We start from the raw sequence: 25,868 nt of genomic DNA on the forward strand, positions 1-25,868 counted from the left end.
AGTATTTGAGGAGTCACTATAAGTAGATTTCTTCTCAATAGAATAATTTCAGTTTTATTAGTGTTTAGAGTTAGTTTAAGTTTGGATAGTTCATGTTGTATAGCCTTCATGTGTGTTGCTAGAGTTGATTTTGCATTTTCAATAGATTTGGTGCATGGTATATAGAATTGAATGTCGTCGGCATATAGGTAAAAGGTGATTCCTAGATCAGTTAGAAGTTTACATAGAGGAAGCATATAGATGTTACCGAAAGAGCTGAAGCCTGGGGGACACCTGCAACAATCGGGAAGGTTTCGGATATATGGTTGCCCAGTTTGACTTTGAATGACCTTTTTGATAGGAATGAGGGGAACCATTTCATTACATTGCTGTCAATTCCGATTTTTCTCCACTGCTGGCATTGTAGGGTATGGTCAACAGTGTCAAAGGCTGCTGTTAGGTCAAGTAATACCAGGAAAAAGGATTCATCATTGTTAAATCCCTGTAATATAGGGTCCATTAAAGAAACAAGTAAAGTCTTGGTTGAGCGATTTTTCCTGAACCCAAATTGGTTTGGATGTAGAATGTGCTGGTCATCTGGATAGTCTTCTAGTTGTGATAGTACTACTTTCTCGAGAATTTTTGAGAGAAAGAGCAGGTTGGATATTGGTTTATAATTTTCCCAACTGTCAGAGCAGCTAGTTTTATTTTTTAGTATAGGTTTTATCACTGCTTGTTTTGCCATATCAGGGACTAAGCCTTCTGAGAGTGACTGATTAAGGATGTGATTGTTGGGGTGATTGTGCTATTTATTCGTTTTAAGGAGCTAGCTGGAATGGGGTCATGTGGGTGATTTGCAGGTTTTATTTTAGTGATGATTTGAGTGATTTGAAGTTTAGATACTCTGTTGAAAGCGATACATTTGGCTGGTTTGTATTTTTCTTGATCTTCTATGGTTGGTGGGCAGGTAGAGAAAGGAGTTTTTAGTCTAGCTAATTTTTCTACCAAATGAGTGGCGCATTCGTTGCAGGCCTTCTTTGAGGAGTGGTTGTTGCTTGAGATAGAGGAAGATGGGTCCTTGATTAGATGTTTAACAACATTGAGAGTAATTTAAGAGTAATTTAGAGTTAAAAATTACCCCATGAATCCGTTTGGCACAGTATTATTTTCTTGCTTTGTTGATTAGCAACCGGTATTGAGAGAGAAGTGATCTGTATTTTCCAAGTGATTCTGAAGTTGGGCTTTTCTGCCAAAGTTTCTCGGATTTTCTCAATGATTGTTTAGAGTGTCTTAATTCATCATTGTACCATGGTTTCTTTTGCTTAGAGGTATAGTGATCAAATTGGATTGTTTTTGTTTGTATTGGGCTTAGGTCAATGGCTATATCTTTAACCATGAAATCCCATGCTTCAAATGATGTGTAGGCGTTGGTGTGGTTAAAATAAATAAGCTTATTTTTTTAATGATTCTGCAAGTAGATCTGGCTCCTTTTCCTGAAGGTGAATGTCTGATTATTGTTTGTGTTTTTGTTTAGTTTGGTTGAGGAAGGTTACGTCTGCCTTTTAGTAGTTGGTGATCAGACCATGGCAGTATAGTGTGAGAGGTATTTATTTATTTTATTTATTTGAAACTTTTATATACCGACAACCGTTTGCACATCGTATCGGTTTACAGATAACTTATTTATCATAAAATTTAGGTATTTATCATAAAATATCATAAAATTTATCATAAAATTTATGATCAAGGAAATTTATCATAAAATTTTAGGTATTTATCATAAAATTTAGGTATTTATCATAAAATATCATAAAATTATTTATCATAAAATTTAGGTATTTATCATAAAATTGTTGTGATTGGCAAATATGAGATCTAGAATGTGACCTGCTTTATGTGTGGGTTTGGTTACGAATTGTGACCATCTCATTGCTTCCATCGTTTCTAAGAAGATTTCACAGGCAGTGGATTTGGTTGCTCTATCAACATGTAGATTAAAGTCACCTACTATGAGGGTGGACTCAGGTGAGGGAAACACATTAGTGAATACTTCGATTATTGGTGAGCAGTCCTTTTTAAGTATTCCGGGGGGGGGGGGGGGGGGCAATAGACCATTCCGATGTTTATTTGTGGAGATAAGTATTGCCGCTTCATAAGGATGGTTAATTTCTATTTTGTATGGAAAACGTTTGAGCTCTTTTTTTTTTTTTTTTTTTTACTAATAATTAGTAATCCCCCACCTTTACGTTTTGGATGAGGGAAGCGAAAGACATCATTTTTGGACCGTACAATTCGATTTAAGAGTACGTTGTGTTTATTGTTCAGCCAGGTTTCGGCGATGCAGAAAATGGTGGGGTTTATATCATCAAGTAAATCATTTATGAGATGGATTTTTTTTAGAAATCGATTGCGCTTTCAGCAGAAGCAGTGCGAGCTTTAGGTAGGAGTGACCTGTTGAGGAGTTATTGTTTCTCATGGAGTGGATTAGGCTGTTGGTAGTTTGCTGTTTGTTTTTGGCGGATCTCCTGAGGTTTTCACGTAAGCCTTGTCTTATTTTTCCAATGATGAGGTATTTCTGCTCCATTTTTTTTCTTTTTCTCCTTGTGTAGTCAGGGGAGAGTAGCAAGGTAGAAAAGCATCCCCAGGCTTCACTTCGGGCACGCACGAAGGGGCAAGCTCCTTAGTGTACATGCCAGTTGGCGCACGCACCACCGGTGCTCCTGCCGCAGCCTTGGGAGGTGGTAAGCGGGCTCTGGGGTGGGCAGGGGGGCGGGAGCAGTCTCGTGGGCGCCTGCTCTTCCTTCCGGCGTGGGCAGGGGGAACGCTGCTCCTCTGGCACGAGACCGGTTGCCCGGTTCCCTCTCCTTACCCCCCCCCCCCCCGGCTCCAGCTGGTGATGGTCAGGCAGGTGATACCTAAATTTAGGTGAATTTTCAGCTGAAAACTTAGGTCCCTAAATTCAACTAAAAATCCCCCTAAATGTAAGGGCTTAAAATTTTGGCACAGAGCATTTTTTGAAAATTGACCCTGGTTCATTGTCGGCACTCCTGGGCGGGGGGGGGGGGGGGGGCGCAATGATTGTGGCCCTGTGAATTCTCTCATACGCTGCTGCTGCCCTTGCCATCAGAGACTGCCTTCTCTCCATAGGCCTGCACACTTCTATTGAACCCGAATTTAAGCTGCTGCAAACTATCAGGTCGATACAGTAAAGTGTGCTCCATCGGAGCGCACTGTCAGCCTGCTCTGGATGCGTGTTTTCCCTTACCCCTTATTCAGTAAGGGGAGGAAAACACGCGGCCCACCCGCAGCACCTAATAGCGCCCTCAACATGCAAATGCATGTTGAGGGCGCTATTAGGTATGCCCGCACGATTCAGTAAGTAAAATGTGCAGCCAAGCCGCACATTTTACTCTAAGAAATTAGCGCCGCCCAAAGGTCGGCGCTAATTTCTTCCGGCGCCAGGAAAGTGCACAGAAAAGCAGTAAAAACTGCTTTTCTGTGCACCCTCCGACTTAATATCATAGCGATATTAAGTCGGAGGTCCCCAAAAGTAAAAAAAAGTAAAAAAAATAAATAAATAAATTTGAATTCGGCCCGCGGCTGTCGGGCCGAAAACCGGATGCTCAATTTTGCCGGCGTCCGGTTTCCGAGCCCGTGGCTGTCAGCGGGCTCGAGAACCGACGCCGGCAAAATTGAGCGTCGGCTGTCAAACCCACTGACAGCCGCCGCTCCAGGCCAAAAGGAGGCGCTAGGGACGCGCTAGTGTCCCTAGCGCCTCCTTTTCCTCGTTTGCACCACGTCACCTCATTTGCATACTGGATCGCTCGCACCGGCGAAGGGCCGGTGCGTGCGCCGGGAGAGCGGGCGTTTGTCCGCTCTCCCGTGGTTTTACAGTATCGATCCGTATATGGAGAAAAGTGATTGGACTGATGGGTCCACCGAGGCCCAACTAAACCCAACCAGAGCAAGACCCACTAAGAAAAAGGTTACACCCGGGTCTCCGTGGAGGAGTAGCCTAGTGGTTAGAGTAGCAGGCTAGAAACCAGCGTTCAAATCCTGCTGCCATTCCTTGTGACCTTGGGCAAGTCACTTCACCCTTCATTGCCCTCAGGTACAAACAGATTGTGAGGCTTCCGGGGACAGCGAAATATCTCCCGTCCCTGAATATAAACCACATTGAAATGCCAAAAAAAAAAAAAGGAGAATATAAATAAAGGTCAATCAAAGTCATAGTTCTGGGAAGAAACAGCAGCCTTGTCACCTCTTTTCCATACACTGTAGTCAAAGAGTTCCTTCTTGGCTTAACTCTTTTATAAAGTCAGCAGCTTAGGGCACAGGCTGAAGACCCAACCCCCCACCTCCTGCAGTTTTCACTGGTTAATGCCTACTATGAAAGGAACAGCCATCAGCCGACGGTCTACTAAGCCTCTTCTGAAAGTCTCTCTGTCTTGTAACTCCATAAAGCAGGCGTTGCACTTCCCTTGCACTGCAGCGTATGGCGTTGACTTTGGCACAGATTAGAAGGGTCACCTTTAATATCGCTTCCTCCTCCCTCCTCCTGTCCGGCTCCTCATGGTCCCGGTCTCCACTGAGCTTTCAAAGACAGCGTCCTGTGTGTAACCTTTTTCTTAGAGGGACCTGGTCTGGTTGGGATTAGTTGGGCCTCTGTGGACCCATCACACCAATCACTTTTCTCCATGTGGTTTGCAGCAGCTTAAATAATACCCGAAGGTCACGAAAGGGTAACCATAACACCTCCTCTCTCCCCAGTCAAAGACCTTTAGAATTTGTGCCACTTAGTAAAGACTGTGTCCAATTTGGAACAGCTTCGGGCGCTTGCTAGTATTTTATTCTCCCACCTCTTCATCTAACAATCTGGGGAGTTTGAGGCTGGAGAAAGGGGGTCCACAGTGAACCACTTGACAACACCGGAAAGTAAAACCTTCCCATCTGTCCCTCAACAAGGCACAGAACAAAAAGAAGGGAGGCATAAGCTTCGTCCTTCATCAAGGCCATGAGCTCTCCCATTGACATGCCCCAACCTGGTTCGTCCTTCTGGCTGGGAGCTGGTCTTGATTCGGTGGTTTTGCAGCCTCTCTACCACCATGCCCTGTCGGCACGAGAACTCGCGTGACGGCGGCTTTAGTGAAAAGGATGCCAAACCTGCAAGCAGCGGCTGGCAAACCATTTCATAGGGCAGTAGACTTCTGGCGGCTGGGATTCAGAACGAGGACTGGATGGCAAGAGCTCCTGTGTTCTTGTGCCAACTCCTCGAACTATCCCATGCCTGGGTTGCAGGCGTTCCAGCCAACAGAGCATATAATTAATCTTGCACGGTCTCCATGTACAAGCACTTTCACACTAGGCTTTTAATCACGGGCCCATCAGTTTCTCCTGAAACATGAGCTGTATTTTTGGATTAAGTGGTTTTCGCCTTGGAAGGGAATCTGGCGCTATATTTATTTATTTCACTCGATTTATATAGCCTGCTTTTCCAAAAAGAATTGCTCAAGGTTGACTAGGGGATTTTGCATGCTGCTATCCAACAGTAGAGGCTTCCAAGGAAGCAGTTCAATGTTAACCAATTTTTGACTCGAATTCCTAGCTCCTTCTCAGTTCTGGGAGCCTAAAACCACATTAGAGGACTCCTCTTGTCCTACTTTCTGAGATCCTGGAAGGTTCTCATGTCCCTGATGGAAGTTGTTTCTGTGTCTATTCCCACCAGCTCCCAGAATAAAGGCTTTAGGGCGACCCTGGCAGAAAATGATGCCAGCACGCGCTCCTCGTCCCGTTTCACATAATCCATTCTGAGCTGCCGTTTGCATGGAAGAGCCTCCAAGGGGGTCGGCAGCCCATTGCATAGAGGAGAGGGGGCAGTGTCTCCTCCCCCCCCCCCACTGGCATTTAATTTAAACAAGAAACTTGGTTCCCCCTGATTAGAAAACTCTTGGCTGCACTTGGGAGCGTAACATAACGCAGTCAACAGAAAGGGCTTTTTATGTTCCAAGCAGTCCCACTGCAGTCCAGCCCCTTGTTCACCTCAGGACCCTGAAAACAAATGCCAGGTTCCTGCCTGGAAAGCAAGAGGAGAAGAAAGGTGCTGCAGTTTTTGTTTTGTTTTTTTTCACCCCTCTCTCCAGGCCTTTTTTGGAAGTGGGACGGCTGTTCACGTCTACTTTAAAGCTCTACGGACCCAAAATAATGAGCATTATCAATCATGTGCCGTACAGCACAGCCTAGGCCTGAAACGGAGAGCAAAATGACCCGATCTGTACTGAGGTAGAACACGGGCTTACTGCTCACTCTGCAAGGCCGTGAAGAGGAATTTCAGCTAAAAAAAAAAAAAGCACTGTGCGCCTCACTTCTAATCCCCGACTCTGCCAAAGACTGTCTCTGCCTGAACGCGGGCGAGCCCCTTTATCTCAACTTACTCCACTGCAATCGGGCAATGACTGTTATGTCGTGTGTCCCCCTTCCGCCCTTCAAAAGCTGTCGCATGCCATCAACCCCAGAGGTGGCTGCTCAGGAAATAATTCCTTTATTAGGGGGGGGGGGTGTGGATGCATGGAACGGCCTCCCAGTGGAGACAAAAGCAGTATCTGAATTCAAGAAAGCATGGGATAAATACAGGGGATCTCCAGGGAAGCGATGGGAATTATGATGCTAAATTAATTGGACGGATGGGAAGACTGGATGAGCCGTACGGTCTTTTTCTGCCGTCACGTTTCTTTGTTTCTACCCATGTTATGCTGCATTTAGGGGATCCTGTCTGAGCCTAAGACATGATAAAAGTCCCCCCTTCCCCTCCATCTCTCCTGATAATTTTGCAAACAGCGAATGCAGGTTTTTAGCCTGATCATGGTCCTTACGGAGCAGTTTGGAGATGCACATTCAAATCCCTGGAGGAGGAGAGAAGCGGGCGGGGGACACACAGCTGACAAGCCTCGGGAACTTGCCAGCGATGTCCGTCTTCAGCCTTCAAAGAGAGAACGCTTTCTGCATCCCGCCACAGCTCTGGATTCAATTTGCTTTCCCCCAAATCATCCAACCCTCTGGAGGTCGCTCGGGGAAAGCATCCAAGGGCTTCGGATTTCAGCACCCGTCTCGTTAAAGAAAGGGCGCAGCATCCTGGAGGTCAAAGGGCGTCTGACACACGATTCAGTCCTCAATGCCCCCTGACCTCCTATTTAGTATCTGAGGGAGAGGACAGTTCCATTACCCACCCCTAACCCCAAAGGCTGCATCTCCGCCCAGCCTTACATTTATCTCTCTGACTCTAAGGACTTCGTGTCCGCTAACAGCAGCTTTACAGGGTGGAGACCCTGTCCAAAAGAGCAGATTTTTTAACCCTGCCAGAGGTCTGGGGAAGAAAGATAGTCCCATTCTGGGAGGACAGCAGGGGGCCGGCGAGAAATGGTACGAAAGAGAGAACCTAAAACAGACCAGAAAGCTAAGCCATGCCAAGGAAGGGAAAACAGGCGCCTGCATCGAGGGCAGCTGCCTCGAAGATCGATGGCAACGCTTTGCAGCTGCCCTGCAGCCATTCCGCATTGGATTTTTATTACTATTTTTTTTGGCATGATCTCTGAAAGTCTTTGTGGGCCCCGAGGGCAGCCATATTTACAGGAGCGTCACACGCCGGTTCCCAAGGAGAGCGCGAGGCCCTGTGTGTGCCGAGACTGGCACGGCCAACAGGCAGCAGCGGGCATGGGTGAGGTCATCGCGCCTCGGAAGTGCCGATCAGCCACTTGACGAGCTCGCACTGAATATTTTCTTTACATGGCCACAGAATGAATATTTCTCCAGTCCCAGCCACAAAATATTACCCAGAGTTTTCTTTTAAGACGAGGGGTAAAAGACAGATCCAGGGCACGGGATCCCAAGATTATGGCGGCTGGATGAGGAGCAAAAGGCTAGTGAAATAAGGGCTAAGAATGTCATCCGACCCCCTCCCCCCCACCCTTTAGAAAAGTAAATTTGACAGGTCCGGGTTTTCAAAGGCCACAGGCTCTCTGGAGAGAAAGAGAGGGTGTTACATGCCCTTAAAGCACCTTCTGGCTCTGAGGTGGCCCAGTGCCGATCTTCTCGCGCACTGTACCATGATGGCATGGGCGAGGTTCAAGGCGGCCGGACGCGTTTCCCCCGGCCTGACCACGTGCGGTCGGTCTCCCGGGAGCATGCCTCCTGCTTTCTCAGCACGGTCACGGCGGGGCCCGGGGGCAGGAGAGGCACAGCTGCCGGAACGGGCGCAGAATGGCCTGGCAGGTGGGATCCCATCTCCTGCTTAATCTCACAAGAAAGCTGAGGAAACGGCGGCATGGCCTCTGTCAGCACCGCCTGACTCGCTAACCTTTCCTCCAGCCGATCCTGCCCGACGGCTACTGTGAGGGGAGGAGAGAGGCCATCCAGAAGCCAGAGGGAAGAGAAGGCTTCTGTTCTCACTTTGTACGGAGGCTGCACAGAAAGTGGGCTTTAAACCCATAAACTGAGCTGAAACAGAGCAACTCACTGTGTCCAGTACCTGAGGCCGCACCTCCAAAACAATATAGACGGGGTGGAGGAAGCCCAGAGAACGGCAAAAGGGTACGGGATCTCCACCCATGAAATGATAGAGATGTAAATACACATGTATAGCCTGGAAGAGGGGTGTGACAGAGACATGAAATAAGGCAGGAGAGGCACACCTTGGTCAGAGGCAAGAATGCACTATCATGGTAAGTCTGCAAAGGGGGGAGCAAGAGGACCCTTAGTCGGAAAGCGTTTTAGGATTCTCGTGCATCTTCTGGCAGATATCATCTTTTGTTCATGCCGTTTTCAGACCCGAGGACAGGAATGTGGGCTCCCGAAAGCTGGGCAAGAAATACATTGCGTCACGCCAATAAAGCAATCTCACTTTTTATGGGTTTGGTTTTTTTTTTGTTTTGTTTTGTTAATCTTTTTTTTTTTTTCTTCTGTGTGAGGAAGCGAGAGATCATCCGGGCTCTGTGGCGTCATGCCAGGGCTTATACTGGGATGGGCCTTTGAGCCCCCGCCTGCCGTCATGCTCTTCTTTCCCCCGGTAAACGCGGCTGTCACCTGAAGGCCTCGTATCACGAGGGGTAAACCTGGGCACGTTCCTGGGCGGCCCCGCCTAGCTGCAAACCACGTGGGCACGCTTAACCCGCGTCCTGTAAGAAACAATTTCAGAGAGAAACGGCCAGCGGCTTTCCTCTTTGGAAACAGGCAAGGGCTGAAAAGCGTCCCCATAAAGGGGCCGATGCAATAAAGTGCGCCCAGCTTGGTGCCCGGCTTAACGAGCGGTTGGACAAGCGTTTTTGGATGCGCGTCCATAACCCCCGATGCAGTAAGGGGGTCAGCGCGTCCAAAACACGCGTCCAAACAAAGGCGTAGCTTATAGCGCTCACCGCATGTAAATGCCACCTAGACGAGGCACGACGTACAGAATCGCAGCGCACTTTTTAACCCCTCAAATTTTACGCCTGTCCCCGGAGCAGGCGTAAAGTCTTGCCGCGCGTCAAGGGGCCTACTTTGAAACAAAAAGATACTGCTTTTCTGCGGCTCCTCCTACCTAGTATCGCGACGATGCTAAATAGGAGGAACCACAGAACGCAGCATCTGAAAAAATAAAGATGGCTTGACAGAAAAAAGAAAATGTTCTGGGCACAAAATTTACACGCACAATGTTCGCACTCCAGGCCACGGGAAAAACACACGCTCGTATTGGGTATCCATTTTGGTAACCCGCACACGAGCCACGTCTCCTGGGCGCCCAACACCAAGGACGCGCCAGGGATGCACAATTTCCCCTCGCGCGACCTTTCTAACGCAGCTGTTCATTTGCCTATCGCATTGAGAGCCCAGGAGAAGTGGATGGGACCAGTTTGGACCACCCGTTTTTAGCGCGCTCATATTGCATCGGCCTGAAACTGTGCGCCTGCTGTTTGCACGGGCGGCGGAGGAGGGGAGAACGGATCTCGCAGGCCCAGTCCTCCTCCGTGATACTTACTTTCTCTGTTTCTTATAGATGGACTTCGGAACCGGCCACTCGTTCGGAGTTGGTAGCCATGCGTTTCCCTTTCCCCAGGTTCTCCTCGAGTCAGTGGCCAGCGGCTCAGTGCTCGTAGCACAAAGTTTGTTTGTTTTGGTGTTTTTTTTTCCTAAAAGGATTAAAACTGCCCACTACGCTTCCTCTGCAGTGTCCCGCTGGCTGGCCCGTCCTGTTCTGTCTCGCTGCACCAGGGAACGTTTGAATTGTTAGAAGCTACATCAAAGGACCTCAGAAAAGTGACCATGGCTGAAGAAATCCTGCATTTGTGCATCTCAGGGGTTGCTTGCCCACTCTAAATATTGGTCTGAAATGGGGACCTCTCCCCCCCCCTCCCAATAATATTTTGGGATGCAGAATTAGCACTAAACTAAGAGTGGAGGGAACAGATTGCAGCTTTACTGCCACCAAAGCCCAGGAGACCCTAGGGACAGATGCGTGCAAGCCTTCCAGCGTTCAATAAGTTAATCCATACAGTGGAGTAAAGAAGGTGAGACGCTGTGGAAGGACAGGGGTGGGGGTGGAAGAGGAGAAGAGGGAGAAAGCAGGGGAGGAAGGAGTATGATGCACTGCCACCATGAAATCACGCCAGAATTCAAGTCCTGAAGAATCTTAAGAACATAAGAAAATGCCATACTGGGTCAGACCAAGGGTCCATCAAGCCCAGCATCCTGTTTCCAACAGAGGCCAATCCAGGCCATAAGATCCTGGCAAGTACCCAAAAACTAAGTCTATTCCATGTTACCGTTGCTAGTAATAGCGGTGGTTATTATCTAAGTAAACTTAATTAATAGCAGGTAATGGACTTCTCCTCCAAGAACTTATCCAATCCTTTTTTAAACACAGCTCTACTAACTGCACTAACCACATCCTCTGGCAACAAATTCCAGAGTTTAATTGTGCGTTGAGTGAAAAAGAACTTTCTCCGATTAGTTTTAAATGTGCCCCATGCTAACCTCATGGAGTGCCCCCTAGACTTTCTATTATTCGAAAGAGTAAAAATCCGATTCACATCTACCCGTTCTAGACCTCTTGAAGTCCTGTAATAATTCTACGCACCTCCAGCCTGCAATAGTGCACAGAAAGGAGAGAGAGAGAGAGAGAGACAGTTCTCACAGAGTGTCCTGACCCCAGAGAGCAAGAGAGTGTAACAATGCCTGGAATAACACTGACAGATTTAAACAGGCAGCAGCAAATCAGAGCGTCCTGTGATTACTGCACAGACCACCACCTATGAGAACCAAGACTCAGAGGGAGAGCTCAGTCCCCTGCCCCCGTGCTTCCGAAAGTCCCAGGACTGACACAACAAGGGACAGACACCCACCCGGGGAAGAATGCGGAGGCAGCAAACTAATCTTTTCTCTTTCATGTAATACGTTAGCATCAATTCATCCATCTCCCTGAGCTAGCCAGTGCTAGAGGTGACAGGCTCTGTATCCCTGCTCCCATACCCTGAGCCCTCCAGTCCTAGAGGTGACAAGCTCTGTATCCCTGCTCCCATCCCCTGAGCCCTCCAGTCCTAGAGGTGACAGGCTCTGTATCCCTGCCCCCATCCCCTGAGCCCTCCAGTCCTAGAGGTGACAGGTTCTGTATCCCTGCCCCCATCCCCTGAGCCCTCCAGTCCTAGAGGTGACAGGCTCTGTATCCCTGCCCCCATCCCCTGAGCCCTCCAGTCCTAGAGGTGACAGGCTCTGTATCCCTGCCCCCATCCCCTGAGCCCTCCAGTCCTAGAGGTGACAGGCTCTGTATCCCTGCCCCCATCCCCTGAGCCCTCCAGTCCTAGAGGTGACAGGCTCTGTATCCCTGCCCCCATCCCCTGAGCCCTCCAGTCCTAGAGGTGACAGGTTCTGTATCCCTGCCCCCATCCCCTGAGCCCTCCAGTCCTAGAGGTGACAGGTTCTGTATCCCTGCTCCCATCCCCTGAGCCCTCCAGTCCTAGAGGTGACAGGCTCTGTATCCCTGCGCACATCCCCTGTGCCCTCCAGTCCTACTGGCCTGGAGGATATTTCTAGCAGCAGCAGCATTTGGAACTAATCGCACTGCAGTGAATGAGGCCATAAGGAGACTGCAGTGATGACAGTGCGGGACTGAGGTGTGGATGAGAACCTGGCAGCAAGGAATGCTTTGTTCAGGTTATTTTATGATGGTGCTATAGCAGGAGATGGACTGAAGGTTCACCTGTACTCGTACCCTGCGGTTCCTATCTCACGCGAGAGCCAGTCCCGCAGGAGTTAATACTGGACGCCGAGCTGCGCTGCTGGCCCCCTCTCCCTGCAGGAAAGGAAACAGGAAATGAGTAGCCTGGCTTTCTGAGTATTGCAGGAAGTGGAAAATGTCCCAAAGCTCTGTCCAGCGGTACACTACATACCGAGTGCCTGTTCCCCTGACCTCTGCAGCGCGAAACATTCCATCTCTCTCCCCTGCCTCATCCCAGAGCGGTGCCAGAGTCAGAGGAACGAATGCCACCACCCCCCCCCCCCCCCCCCCCCACACACACACACACACAGGAGCAGAATTTTGTTGTTAGTCACAGAAGCACATACACACCCCCTGTAGATGGACTTACGGCCCTCACACACGCAGACACGCACTTAGTCACAGACGTTTATGGATGTATTTACAGGGTCACCTTCAAAGCCAGTTACATGGGGAAAGTTGGCCTGCCTGGAAGTTGCCTATCTGGGCCCACTTGTGCTTCCACAGTGAGCGTACGTTTAGCCGTGAGAGTGTTCTGGTCAGGGGCGTGAAACAGAGGACGTGAGCTGCCCAGGTAGCACGAGTTGCAGGCCTGGCAGTAAGAAACACGGAAGGCAGAGTGACCTCGGCTCTCAGTGGGCTGCGCGTGCTCGTGATCCTGTCAGTGACAGCCGTGCGTGTCACTTCTGTGCGCACAAATGCACCTATCGCCTCTGAATGTAGCTCTGACACAGCTCCCTCGCACCATGGCCGCCGTCACTCCAAGCCACAGGGGACCTACAGCCCTCCCTAAGGACTTAAGACCTGGAAATCAAGGTGCTAGAAAGCAGAATACCAGCTAATAATTCAAGCACCCGTGCAGTGCTGTCGGTGTGCACAGTGCTGTACAGGGAGGCTCCTGTGTCAAAGACTTGACGGTTTCAGTGTGAGCGTGGGGAGGTTAAGTGGCTTGCCATAGGATCGGGACCGGGGTGGGCCAAGTCTGTCAGCTCTGTGCCCTCACGTGCAATCCATGGCGCCTGGTGCTTACACGAAGCCCAAGCCACCTTCTCTCATCTTAGATGTTGCCGCTCTGATTTGCGAGTCTTTCCCTCCCCCATCCCTATTCTACAACTACAGGCAGAATCCACGTCCCTGCTAGAAAATTAGAGGGAGAGGTTTGTAACATGGACAGGTGAAAAAGATTCGCCTCCTAGCACACCACTGTGCCTGCCTCCATCACCCCTCGGGATAAATAGCTCTGCCCTCTGAGTCATTGTGTACTCTGGGTGGTTATATACAAAGCCTGCCGAGGATATGGGGGCTGTGGAGTATCTGCACCTGGTACGGAGGCCAAGCAAGTCATTTATTACACCCACAGCATGCAGGCATCTGGGAATGAGGACGAGGAGGACTGGATTCTAATGCAATTTCAATCAGGCGCATGCATGCAGGGTACATTTTTTTGGCACCTGAACTGCCATGCTATCTCGGTATGGGATCCGTGCCCGCTAAACCGTAGCCCAGGAAAACAGCGTGATTCACCCAGGGGTGACGTGAAATTCAGTAGCAGAGACAGGACTGGAAACCCACAAGCCCCAGGGCTGCTTCTGACCTTTAAAGCAGAGCATCCCTCCGCTGCTCATGCTGTAGCCTGGAGGCCTGCAGCGGGAATCTGCTTCCACAGCCGGGCAGATCTCCGTTCACAGGGGGGGGTACATCGCACGGTGCAGTAGAAGCGGCGCCCGAGGAAAGGATGGCACCACTCAGCATTCTGGGGAGTGCCCGAGGTCCTGAAGCGGAGACCTGGAAACTAGCAGGGACCTGGAGGAAGAGCAAAGCAGACCCATTCCCCCTTACCTTCAGTGAAGGGTTCCCACTGGTAGAGGCGGCCCATGAACTCCTGCCTGTTCAGGGTGGCACACTGCAGTGCCCGGGGATCAGGGGTGCCAGCTGGGCAAGACTAAGAGAGAGAGAGAGAGAGAGAGATGGTGAGGAAGGGCGTCTTCTATTATAGCAACCAGATACAAGATTCAAAATACCAGGCACTTCAGAAAATCCTTTCTCTGTGTCCTAGATTTATTTTATAGGTCGTGCACTCGGCTGCAGGCACGCAAGGCCCAAGGTCTTCAGGCCCATCCGGAAAAACATTCACAATGGAGCAAAGTTTCTTAAATGGCTTTCTGGCCGGGGCACAGGGGGAGGTTTCACGCTCTCGCTTTCACCCAGTGCGCCTCTTTGGGCTCTTCCCCCGCTCTACTTTTCAGTCTCCGTCCCCGATCCTGGCTCCATTTGTTCGTCGCCTTTCCTCCTTCTCCGTCCGACCCCCCCATCCCAGCCAGGCGAACCCCCTTCTTCAGCGCAGGAGCCGGCCCGTTCCTCAAATCCCATACCAGTAGTGGCTGCGGTGGGGGCAGGGGATGGGGTGACAGGAAATCAAAGGTCCGCCCTCTTAATTCTTCCTCTCCCCGCTTCCCCCTTTAATACAGAAGTCAGGGAAGGGCGAGGCCTGTCCCCGGCCTCCATGCCATAAGGAGCACAACCCTGCAGATCTGGATCTACCCCCTTTACCCCTCACAGATTGCAGGCAATTGTACTTCTGAATTTTTTTTTTTTTAATGTATTTTGATGTTTGTTTTATTTTTATTTTTTTTACCCACTGAATTGTACAGATCTAGCCGGGCAGCAATGCTAACCTAAGTCAGAATCAACGAAATGAAAACAGCTGGCTCTACAATAATGAATCATGGTAAATCATTGCTTCCTCTCCTGGAGATGCACCTAACTAGTCAGACCTTTCAGGATACCCATAATGAATATGCATGGACCCAAATCTATTTCCTGCAAATTCATTGTGGGAATTCTGCAAAACCCCGCTGGCTAGGGTGGAGAAGCACTGTCATAAACTGGTTAACTGTCTACCAGCGCTACTCCATACATAACCTATTACAAGTTCATACACAATCCTATTTAAAAAAAAAAAAAGCATACGGAAGGCCAGAGAGTCAGTCCAACCCCTAATCTGGGAAGAAGCTCATTCCAATCTGCGCGGCCTCCACAGAAATGCTTTGAATTTTTATTCATCGCTTTGGGTGATATTTTTTATCTGGAAAGCGATTAATAAGCGCTAGCAGATAAATAAATAACGAGCTGCCCGGCAGTGAAGGAACCGACAGCAAAGCGAGCCTGTGGGAAGTGCAGTTGCCGGCCCGCTGCGCATCAGGACGGGCGAGCGCGGAAACAGGCAGGTCGTGAGCCCTGCCCGGATCCGTAGACGCAGCGAGCGATTTTAAAGAAACTCGAACTTCGACTGGTGGACTGACGAAGGCCGGACAAGGCTGGAGGAGCGCTGGCCCTGTACTCGGCACCGGAGAACATGCTCACTGTGGTATTTTTGGACCGATTGAAGAAAGTGCGGGTATTTATTTATATATATATATATATATATATTTTTTTAGGTAACGCAGCCAGCAGACCATTGCAATAATCCGATCTAGCAAAAGTCAAAGCTCGTACAGCTGTCCTCGACTGATGTGTGCCCAAAAAAAAGGGCTAGCTTGCCGAATGAAGCACTGCAAGGAAAAACAAGTATGGGACAATCAGTTCCTCTATGCAATGGGGGTAAAACCAGGAACAGATTAACTTGTTCCTTACGGCTTAGAGTCAGGTGGCAACCCTACTGGCCCCGCCCACCCTGATCTAGGATCACCAGTAAGGCCCAAGTCATCAGGGGAAGGCCGAACCGGTTCTGATTTCACCCCCTCCCTCCTTGTGGTTCTTGAAGACACGCAGGAAGTCCACAGATACAGGGGTGGGTAGGGGTTAAAGCCAGGACTGAACCAGCCTGGCCTTCATGATGTGGGGGTTTATGGGCGACCCAGACCTGATGGAGCCCATGTGCTTGTGTGAGGAAAGGTTGCAGAGCTTCACGCCTACACACACACTTAGGCACGCACACTTGACCTGACTCTCTGTTCTCCAGGCCTGCCCCATTCGCTTACAGTAAACTCCCTGAGTGGTGGCCGAAGGAAAGCAGCCGTCGCCTTGTGTTAAATCCTGGCCAGGAACGCAGATGTCCAAGCTAAAACCCGCCAGCTCGGAAATCTAATCCCCGCTTTTCTAAACAACCTCGCTAAAAAAGAAAATAAAACAAAAAAAGGAATCCTGCACACGGTTGCCAAAAATAAAGCTGTTTGTCTGAAACTTGGCTATGTTTAACGAGAAGTCCTGGAAACGTGGCCATCGTGGCACAAGACAGAGAAATGTCTCCAAGTGTCTTGAAAAATGGCTTCCAGACCCCAGATCTGGTTTTCTGCCTTTCCCACGTGGAGACGAGAAATGGTTATATTTATCTCTAGTGAATTTAGCGTGTGTGAAAAGGGCTAAGAACTGATGGCCCCCCCCCCCGCATATCTTTCCATCCTTCCCAAAAAGGGCCAGTGCAATCTCATGCCCTCCCCTGCCTATCGACAACAACTCTGGCACAGCCTCGCACCCATCTGACAAGCCCTGCAACCCTGTCCCCAGCATCTCTCCTGCCTTCTTTACCAGCCCACTCCCTGCTCAGCACCCCCCCCCCGGCACCATCTCAGTCTCTCTGCAGGGCCCAGCATCCCCTCTTCTCCAGAACTCCCCCACCCACTCAGCTTCCTCTCTGTCTCCACCTCCCACATCCACTCAGCATCCGTTCCCTTCTCTGTTAAAAGTGAAGGAGGCGGCAGCTGGAGGTTTCCAGGGTCCCCCTCCCCCAAAAAAAAAATAAATGTTGGCACTTTAGGCAGCTACCTGGTTCGCCAAATGGAAGATCCGGCCCTGTCCCCATAGGAAAGCTGCCAGCCTCCGACACACCTGGTTCATTTCTGCAACCAGTTAACAACAGCTTCTTAGTTCTCAAGGATTTCTCCAGAACGGCCCTTCACAGGCACACAAAAACCAACTTGTCAATCCCTTCGGCTGTCCTTTCGTTTGCTCCAGCGCGCGGGCACCGCGAGCTCCTCCCGTACTCTTCACCGGAGGGACCGGCGGCCGTAGAAGGGGTGACGGGAGGGCGCAAACCCCCTGCCCAATCGGTTCCTGAATTCTCGGCCGAGACCGCTAAAGCCCGGGTGAGCGCCGTGACCGGACGGATGCCCGCTTCACGGGGCCGAGCCCCGGACAGACCCGACGCGTTTCAAATGTCAAGGGCTCCTTCTGAGAGGCTGGAGCTGAAATTAAGAAACCCTGGGGGCCTAGGGCTAATGGGAGGGCCCGGCTCTGGTCCTGGGGTCTCGGACGATTACCTTGCCTGTCCACCCCTACCCCCAAAAACTGGCCCTGCATGCAGGACAGGAGGAAATCACTTGGCTTTCTCTGCGCCTGGGGTCTGGCACCCTTTGCTTCGGTTAAGGAAACAGTGCCTTCCACCCCAGAGATGGCCATGAAGTGCCCTGCATTCGCAAAGTCCTCCTTTTTTTTTATTTATACGGCTTTAGTTCCTCTGCCAGCGCACGGTCTAACAGGATTGTTAAATCTTTATTTCAGCAAATCTGACGTTCTGTTTTAATGTTTGTCAGGACTGCTCCTCGCGCCACTAGCAATGTTTTGATGAGTTTCTGTAAACAAGTCGGGGGCTAGGCTGCAAGGCGAGTGCGCTTTCAGCCACAGAACGGGAGTTTTAAAGAGGAAGAAGCCCGAAAAAGTCACAATGTGGGGGAGGGGGGGGGGGGAACGGGCTTCTTTTCCAATTTTATTTTTTATGAGTTGACTCTTTGGAAAGAGTGGGCCATTCCGGGAGGCGTGTGAAGGTAGGAGGAGCTTCGCCTGAGCTCCATCTCCTCCTGCTCCACGGGGGGGGGGGGGGGGTCTGTCAACGTGCAGGCGCTGTGCGTGTCTCCTTACGCCACATCGGGGGGGGGGGGGGGATGACCTTTTACCTCTGCTCGAACGTCAGCACTGGTGAGCTCCGAAGGGAATGGGTTCAAAGAGGAAAGCCAGAGGGCAGGAGCACTCGGGAAGGAGGCGACAGAATGGTGATGGCTCGAGAGAAGAGAAGCGAGAACCTACGTCTAAAGTGCAGTGAGTTTGGTGGCCTCAGCTGGATCCCCTGCCAGTCTGCCCCAGCTACAGTAACTGCACGCAGTTCGATATGACCGTACCTCGAGATCAGGAAAGCAAAGAGGCTGCAGTCAGCATGGAGGAATATGGGATGAAAAGGGCTAAATATGGCAGCTTTATCTTCCTAATTTGGCCTCTTTAGCTATAGAAAGTAATTTCAGTAGCACACATTGGTAGCACAGAGCACGGAAGCCTACCCCTGCTTACTGTCTACCCCAGGGGAGGCCTACGCCGAGGGCCACAAACAGGTCTGGTTTTCAGGACATCCACAATGAATACGCATGAGGTATAGTTGCATGCACTGCCTCCATTACATGCAGATCTATCTCATGCGTATTCACTGTGGATGTCCTGAAAACCAGACCTGTTTGTGGCAATCCAGGACCAGCGTTGGCCACCCCTGGTCTACTCCATCGGTTGTGTTGCTTGATGTTAAGATGGATCTGCAAAGACTGGCAGCACTCAGCCTAAGAAACAAGGACAGAGAGAAAGCATTACCTCTTGACTGCAGGCCTTGTACTGCCTCTGTTCCCCTTCACAGTAGAAGCTCTCGGTGCCAGGGTGATACAGGTTCCACTGGGGCATCTCAGCACTTGCATGCAGGTCTGGTCTCTGACCACGGCCTCTTCCTCGGGCCCGGATGGGATTCCCACTGTACAGCAGCCACGTGTCCGGCTCTTCCTGCCTGTGAGTGGAAGGCAGCTCCCGGAACGGGCTCTGGGGAGCTCTGGATCTGTGTCCACCCTGCGAAGGGCTATGCTGTCTTTGGCTGCGTGGCCTGGCACCTTGCCCAGCTGGAGTCAATGAGCCGAGTTGAGCGTGAGGCCAGGAATATCGATGAGGGCTGTGGGGGTGCTGATGTTTGGTCATCTTCTCTTCCTCTGGCTGAACCTCACCACTAGTCCTGGAAGCACTTCTAAAGACATTAGGTGAGGACCTTGTGGTTTGCTGCTGTTGTGAGCCCTGCCCATTAGATTGAATTTCGTGCTGTTTGGGCAGTTGAGTTCGTCTTTGCTTGACAAGGGCTCCTACCTGCTGGTTTTGGTTTTGCTGCTGATCCAGAGATGAGCTTTGCTTATTCAGGACATTGAGCCCTGGCCCAGACAGAGAAAGATTTTGTGCACTGGCCCCACTCTTAGCCCTTGGGATTTCCGTGGATCTAACCTCTTCTTCCATTGGTTGGCTAGTTACTGCCCTGCTTTCTCTTGGCTCTGCACTTCTCCTCGTTTTGATTTTGTTCTCCTTCTCTGCTCTTGGTAGATCAAGGCAGATGTTCTTTCTTTTTTCACTAGGCTTCAAGTCAACTGAGACATTATCTTTTGGGCTTCTAAGTGACTCTCTAGGGTCATCCAGTCTCTCAGCCCGTTCACTCCTGTTATCTATCTGAAGCTCTGAAGAGGTAGTGGTCTTGATCTCCCATATCCCAGTTATGGTCTGTAGGGAGCTTTTCCATTTTTCCCCAGTCTGTGATAGATGCAGAATCTTCTCTAGCTTTTCAGTTGGCTGGGGTGCTGCAGGGCTGTCAGAGATAACTTCCCTTACATGAACACTGTCGTTCTTCTGAGCCTGGTACTTATCCCACCGAGAGAGAACATCCCCCTCCAATTCCTCTGACTCCGATGTTTCCTCCATATGCCTCACGTTGGCCAGCAAGAAGACTCGACGATCCTCCTCAGAGGATGATTGTGAGCCATACCTCCCTTTGCTCCCGAGGAAGTCGTCAGACAGCTCCTCTAACCCAAGTTCTTCTGCACTGTCTCCATCTCTGACTGTAGAGGTAGCACGTCCCTGCTTCCTTCTGTCCATGTCTCCCTTGCGAGATTCCCGGTGTCCCGCGTCTACGCTCTCCGAGCCGTCCTGCATCCTATCCTGCTGCTCATTAGGAAGGTCTTTCCTGCAGGAAAGGCAATGGGCTTGGTCTGGTCTCTTGGTCTGAGGTCTGCCCTGAAATTGCTGCCTGCTCTTGGCATCCAGGAGCTTGTCTGTCAACTCTGCCCCCCGAGGCGGCTCCTCCTGGACGTGCGCCCCCGGTGTTCTTTCTGCTAAAGACCCGATCAAAAGAACGACTCTTTGCTTCTGATTCTTCGGTGGAGACTTGGGGTCCGCAGATCGCACATTGTGGTGTCTCTTAAATCGCTGTCCACCATCGCTTCCTGCTTTGTGCAATGGTAAGGCAAAAGGCAGTTTCCCATAGCCATATCTCCCTGGCTTTATGGCATCTCGAACCCATGATCTGTGCAATAAAACAGGGGTAGACAGTTAATTAGAGGTCAATAATGAAAGTCCCCGCAGAGCTTGAACTTTGAAAATCCCACCGCTATGGCCAACGCAGATACAAAACTATAATTAAACACTCATAGTTTCCTGCTATGCCCCTAAGTTTGCTTTTAAAATCCTGGGGGTAAATGGCTGAACCCGAACATACAGTCGTTCACGTAAAGTTACCCCTCCTCTTTGAATGGCATAACTTAGGCCTTGCAAGCTTCCACACTGTGCTTCTTGCCCCTTGGCTGGCATCTATCCCTCACTGGGTCCCAAGAGGACACCCTCTCCTCCTTCTCCCCCCCCCCCCCCCACCTCCGGCCCTTCTGGGGCTCAGCAGGATTTAGAGGTGCCCTGGGCCCGTTTTATGGTGCATATTAACCGCCAGAGAACATAGGACATAATATTACGCTGTTATACCCCCCACCATGGCAAAGCTTCGCGAGTCAGCACTTGGACAGCCCATGCCGAAAAGAGCGAGTGAACGAAACGCTGCCATAAAGCATCCATCCACCGTGGCAAGTTCCAGTTACTTGGTGGTGTATGCCAGCAGGCACTGTGACAAGATACTTCCTTGGACAGGTAATTAAACGATGTTTTCCACATTCAGGGATTTTTTTTCCCCAATTCCATTCCTGTGGTAAACAGGCAAAATTCCCCTCAAGTTGCTCTCTCTCCCAACATGGCAAGAGCTCAAGAGCCAGGGAAGATCACGTTTGCAGAGAATCAAGAATTTTCAGCCTTGCGCTGCCAATTCTCCGCTGCTCGATTCAGTCATTACAGTATTAGATGGAACGGAGTGGGGGGGTCTAGGAGCTTACTGACTACTTTTATTAAGTCTCTTTTACAAGAGTGCTAAATGCTGGCTTTTATCAGAAAATGCATGCAGTACATGGATATTTCTGTAGGGGATAATCAGAAGGTCAGTGACAGGAGGAGGGAGTTGGACTCCATTGGGGTATGTGAGGTCAGGGATGGGAGGAAGGAGTGAGACCTCATCGTGGGGGGGTGTGGGGTCAGTGACGGGAGGAGGGAGTGAGACTCCATTGGGGTGGTGTGAGGTCAGGGATGGGAGGAAGGAGTGAGACCTCATCGTGGGGGTGTGTGGGGTCAGTGACGGGAGGAGGGAGTGAGACTCCATTGGGGTGTGTGAGGTCAGGGATGGGAGGAAGGAGTGAGACCTCATCGTGGGGGTGTGTGGGGTCAGTGACGGGAGGAGGGAGTGAGACTCCATTGGGGTGTGTGAGGTCAGGGATGGGAGGAAGGAGTGAGACCTCATCGTTGGGGGTGTGTGGGGTCAGTGACAGGAGGAGGGAGTGAGGCTCCATTGGGGTGGTGTGAGGTCAGGGATGGGAGGAAGGAGTGAGACCTCATCGTGGGGGTGTGTGGGGTCAGTGACGGGAGGAGGGAGTGAGACTCCATGGCGGTGGTGCGAGGTCAGGGATGGGAGGAAGGAGTGAGACCTCATCGTGGGGGTGTGTGGGGTCAGTGACGGGAGGAGGGAGTGAGACTCCATTGGGGTGGTGTGAGGTCAGGGATGGGAGGAAGGAGTGAGACCTCATCGTGGGGGTGTGTGGGGTCAGTGACGGGAGGAGGGAGTGAGACTCCATTGGGGTGGTGCGAGGTCAGGGATGGGAGGAAGGAGTGAGACCTCATCGTGGGGGTGTGTGGGGTCAGTGACGGGAGGAGGGAGTGAGACTCCATTGGGGTGGTGTGAGGTCAGGGATGGGAGGAAGGAGTGAGACCTCATCGTGGGGGTGTGTGGGGTCAGTGACAGGAGGAGAGAGTTGGACTCCATTGGGGTATGTGAGGTCAGGGATGGGAGGAAGGAGTGAGACCTCATCGTGGGGGTGTGTGGGGTCAGTGACGGGAGGAGGGAGTGAGACTCCATTGGGGTGGTGTGAGGTCAGGGATGGGAGGAAGGAGTGAGACCTCATCGTGGGGGTGTGTGGGGTCAGTGACGGGAGGAGGGAGTGAGACTCCATGGCGGTGGTGCGAGGTCAGGGATGGGAGGAAGGAGTGAGACCTCATCGTGGGGGTGTGTGGGGTCAGTGACGGGAGGAGGGAGTGAGATTCCATTGGGGTGGTGTGAGGTCAGGGATGGGAGGAAGGAGTGAGACCTCATCGTGGGGGTGTGTGGGGTCAGTGACGGGAGGAGGGAGTGAGACTCCATTGGGGTGTGTGAGGTCAGGGATGGGAGGAAGGAGTGAGACCTCGTCGTGGTGTGTAGGGGTAAATGCGGCTTGGCATATTTACTAGCATTTTCCCTTTTTTGTCCACAATGCAGACAGCCTGGGTGCTAAGACTCTGAGAAAACCTCCGAAGGGTTCTCACTTCAGAACTTACCTTCTAGAGGAATGAAGCTCCTGCCTCGGCAGGTCTGACTGTCGATGTCCATTGCCCCTTTCCAGGTCGGTCAGAGCACCACGGTCAGGGCTCTCTGCCTGCTGTCCATCAGGGTGCTCTGGCTTGAAGAGTGGGACCGAAGCCCGAAAGAAGGGACTGTGAAAAGCTGAGCTGTCTTGTCCGGATGTATTCCTTCTACTGCTTGCCCTGTGGAAAGGAGATGATCTGTAATCGGATGAGGTTTCTGGTCTCACCACTTCCCCGCTGGACAGGCCCCTTGATTTCTGCAGCCAGCCCACTTCCTGGTCAAGCGCGGCTTCGGGCCCGTGAGCGAGGGCCGGCCTCCGGTTAGAGAGAGGCCCTCGGTTATGGGTGGCCGGCAGGTCTTCGGCGGCGAAGGATTCGTGGCGCGTGTGTCTGTGGAAGGGTCCGTATTGGTGCGGAGGAGCCTGCCTGGGGCTGCCGTGAAGAGGAACCAAGGGCCCGGCTGGGGGCAAGGCAGCATCACCGCTTGTGTGAAGAGGGTACGAGGGCCATCTTCCTGCGTGTTCATAAAGGCTCGCCCTCTCCCCCTGAAGCCGAGGCTGTGACTGAGCCCGGACACCAGGAGGAGAGGACTCCGATCTCAGGCCCCCGAGAGCCCGCTGGTGAGGAGGCTGACAGGTTCTGCTTCTCTCCATCACTCCAACCCCACAGGGCTGAGAGCAGGAAGACCACGAGCCCCACGTGCCCCAGTCACCTGGGATTTTATTCCCCGTTCCTTCATCTTCTGAGGCTTGCCGAGACTTCCTTAAGGAAAGCTGCAAGAGAAGGCAGGATATCCTTATTAGGCACTTCACTTTATACAGTAGCCCATGAGGGCCTCTGCTACAATAACAGGTTATGCAGTCCCTGGAGAAACAAACTGAGAGAGAGAACTACTCGGGCAAGAGCAATGCACACAAAACTACCTCAACCTGGAACGCCCTGCCGGAGGAGGTGGTGAAGACAAAAACGGTGCAAGATTTCAAAGGGGCATGGGATAAACAGTGCGGATCCCTAAAGGCAAAGGGAGAGGGGAATGAAGTAAGAGGCATGGGGGTAACCTGCGGGTGAGATACCACACTTCTGATGCAACTCCAACATTGCTCTCTGCTTCAACGGCAGGGGGTGAAAGGAAATTGGACTCAGACGGCAACCAACAAGAGCCCTGACCTTTACAGTCTGAGTAACTGAAAAGTATGGGAAACTGATAATTATGGGAGCTTGCTGGGCAGACTGGATGGGCTATTGGGTCCTTTTCTGCCGTCTGTTTCTCTGTTTCTGTGTAACCGTCTGTTGACATCTTCTACTTATGGCCACCAGTCTTGAGCCTGGAAGGAGCAGATCCATCCACAGGATTTCTGATGACCCACTTCTGAGGCCCTCAAAGTCATCACTGGCAACCCCACATAAACCACCCCAGGTCCCGAGAACAGGGCTCGGTGTACCCAGCTGCAATGGCCCTGCCTCGCACGTCTGGGGTCTGTTTCGACTGACAGCTTTCTGAGGACAAGAGGTAGGGAGGCTAGCGCGGTAATAGCACTACAGCCGTGCTCAAAGTTTTGCCAGCTGGGAGGGCATTCAGGGAATGGACAATGGGAGGGGGGACAAAGCTCCACCCAGGAAGAGGGCAGAATCTGGAGATTAAACATTGAAGAACTTGTGGAGCGGAGGGTCCTTCTCAAATTATAACAAACTGCATATTGCGACTTGAAAGACATTTATTGACCTGTTTGCAGCCTATTCCAAATGAGCCGACGGGGGAGGGGGCGCTGCAATGACGCCTTAACCATGCAGACAGAGTAACACACAAAAGTCAAAAACATCAAACATTTTATTTGCGTTTTCTGATGAGTCGCTCCTTTTCCTGAGGACTGAAAAAGAGGAAGGGGAAGAAAACAAAGGCAGATATAGATATATATATATATTTTTTTTTTCTCCCCCTTGGGCCAAAAAAGGAAATTTCAAACTTTTGCAACACAGCAATGAACTGCAAAATAACAAGCCAGGGCAACGGCAATCCCATCCCGCTGCTGCCTTCGCATTTCAGCTCTATTCCAACATGATTTGTGAAACCCAGACGTGCCTAGGGTGTCCCTGGTTGCTCTCGGGCTGTGTACGGCAGGCAGGGGCAGAAGTAAACAACGGACCTCTTGCAAGCCTAGGTCGGTCGTGGTGGAGCTCCAGGTTGTAGCCCAAACAGCAGGCCAGAGGGGAAACGACGCCCCTGGCGGGAGAGAGCAGAAGCTGGCAGCCCTGGAGACCACGACCCGGGGCATCCTTTCAGGCCTCAAGCTAACAGTCTGCGCTCTCAGCGTGGGGAAGAGGGGAACCTCGGACATAACGTGCGCCGACATCTGAAACCTCTTAGTGAGGGAGATTTAGGGCCTGATTTAGCAAGGGTGTTGTCCTGTCCTGCTCCCAGAACAGTACTTGATAAATCAAGCTCCGAACGTCTTAAGCTTTTGCCAAAACAGAAATCTTTTGGGGAGAGACAGTGGGAAACTGGACAAACACACACAAAAAAAAAAGAGCATGTTCATTGTCAAAATCTGGCCTGGGGGAAACTTAAATTCTGGAGGGAGTGATGCAGGTGTGGACCGAGGAGGAGGAAAGTGCTAGAACCCGCTCTGTTGCTTTCCTACAGTTGCCGCTGTGTGCCAGAGGAATGGGTAACATCCACGCAGCATAGATGCCAGCGCTGTGGGTGCTTGGAGTGCTTGAGCACTCCCCAATACTGAGCAAACTCCTTCATTGGGGTAACCTGCACTGAGTTTAGCCCCCCTCCCCCCGAAACCAATCATTTTAAAAAGTTGACTCCTATGTCATGTTTAATGAGCACAAGAAACTGAGCGCAGAGAATTGGGGGGGGAGGAGGGGAGGGAAAGCCATCAGCTCTGGGGGTCTCGGTAGCTCTTCAAGCAATGGCTGGCACCTGGAGTTACAA

The 25,868-nt window shown here is 51.1% G+C and overlaps 1 protein-coding gene and 1 long non-coding RNA gene across 3 annotated transcripts in view; one reads left to right on the top strand and one right to left on the bottom strand.

Annotated features, from left to right (window-relative positions):
* Window positions 1–25,868, top strand: part of LOC115078070 — a 200,033-nt gene that overhangs the window by 55,943 nt on the left and 118,222 nt on the right. The gene's annotated exons all lie outside the window — the stretch shown is intronic.
* ADAMTSL4 (ADAMTS like 4) overlaps window positions 1–25,868 on the bottom strand; it is a 69,061-nt gene that overhangs the window by 31,783 nt on the left and 11,410 nt on the right. For both annotated transcript variants that reach the window (XM_029580676.1, XM_029580675.1), the window contains exons 4-6: window positions 22,901–23,700; window positions 18,791–20,525; window positions 14,060–14,162 (exon numbers count right to left, since the gene is read on the bottom strand). In XM_029580676.1, coding sequence (XP_029436536.1) covers window positions 14,060–14,162; window positions 18,791–20,525; window positions 22,901–23,700 — 2,638 coding nt within the window. The remainder of the gene's footprint in view (window positions 1–14,059; window positions 14,163–18,790; window positions 20,526–22,900; window positions 23,701–25,868) is intronic.

Source organism: Rhinatrema bivittatum, chromosome 16 (genome assembly GCF_901001135.1).
Source record: "Rhinatrema bivittatum chromosome 16, aRhiBiv1.1, whole genome shotgun sequence".
Classification (NCBI taxonomy): Eukaryota; Metazoa; Chordata; class Amphibia; order Gymnophiona; family Rhinatrematidae; genus Rhinatrema; species Rhinatrema bivittatum.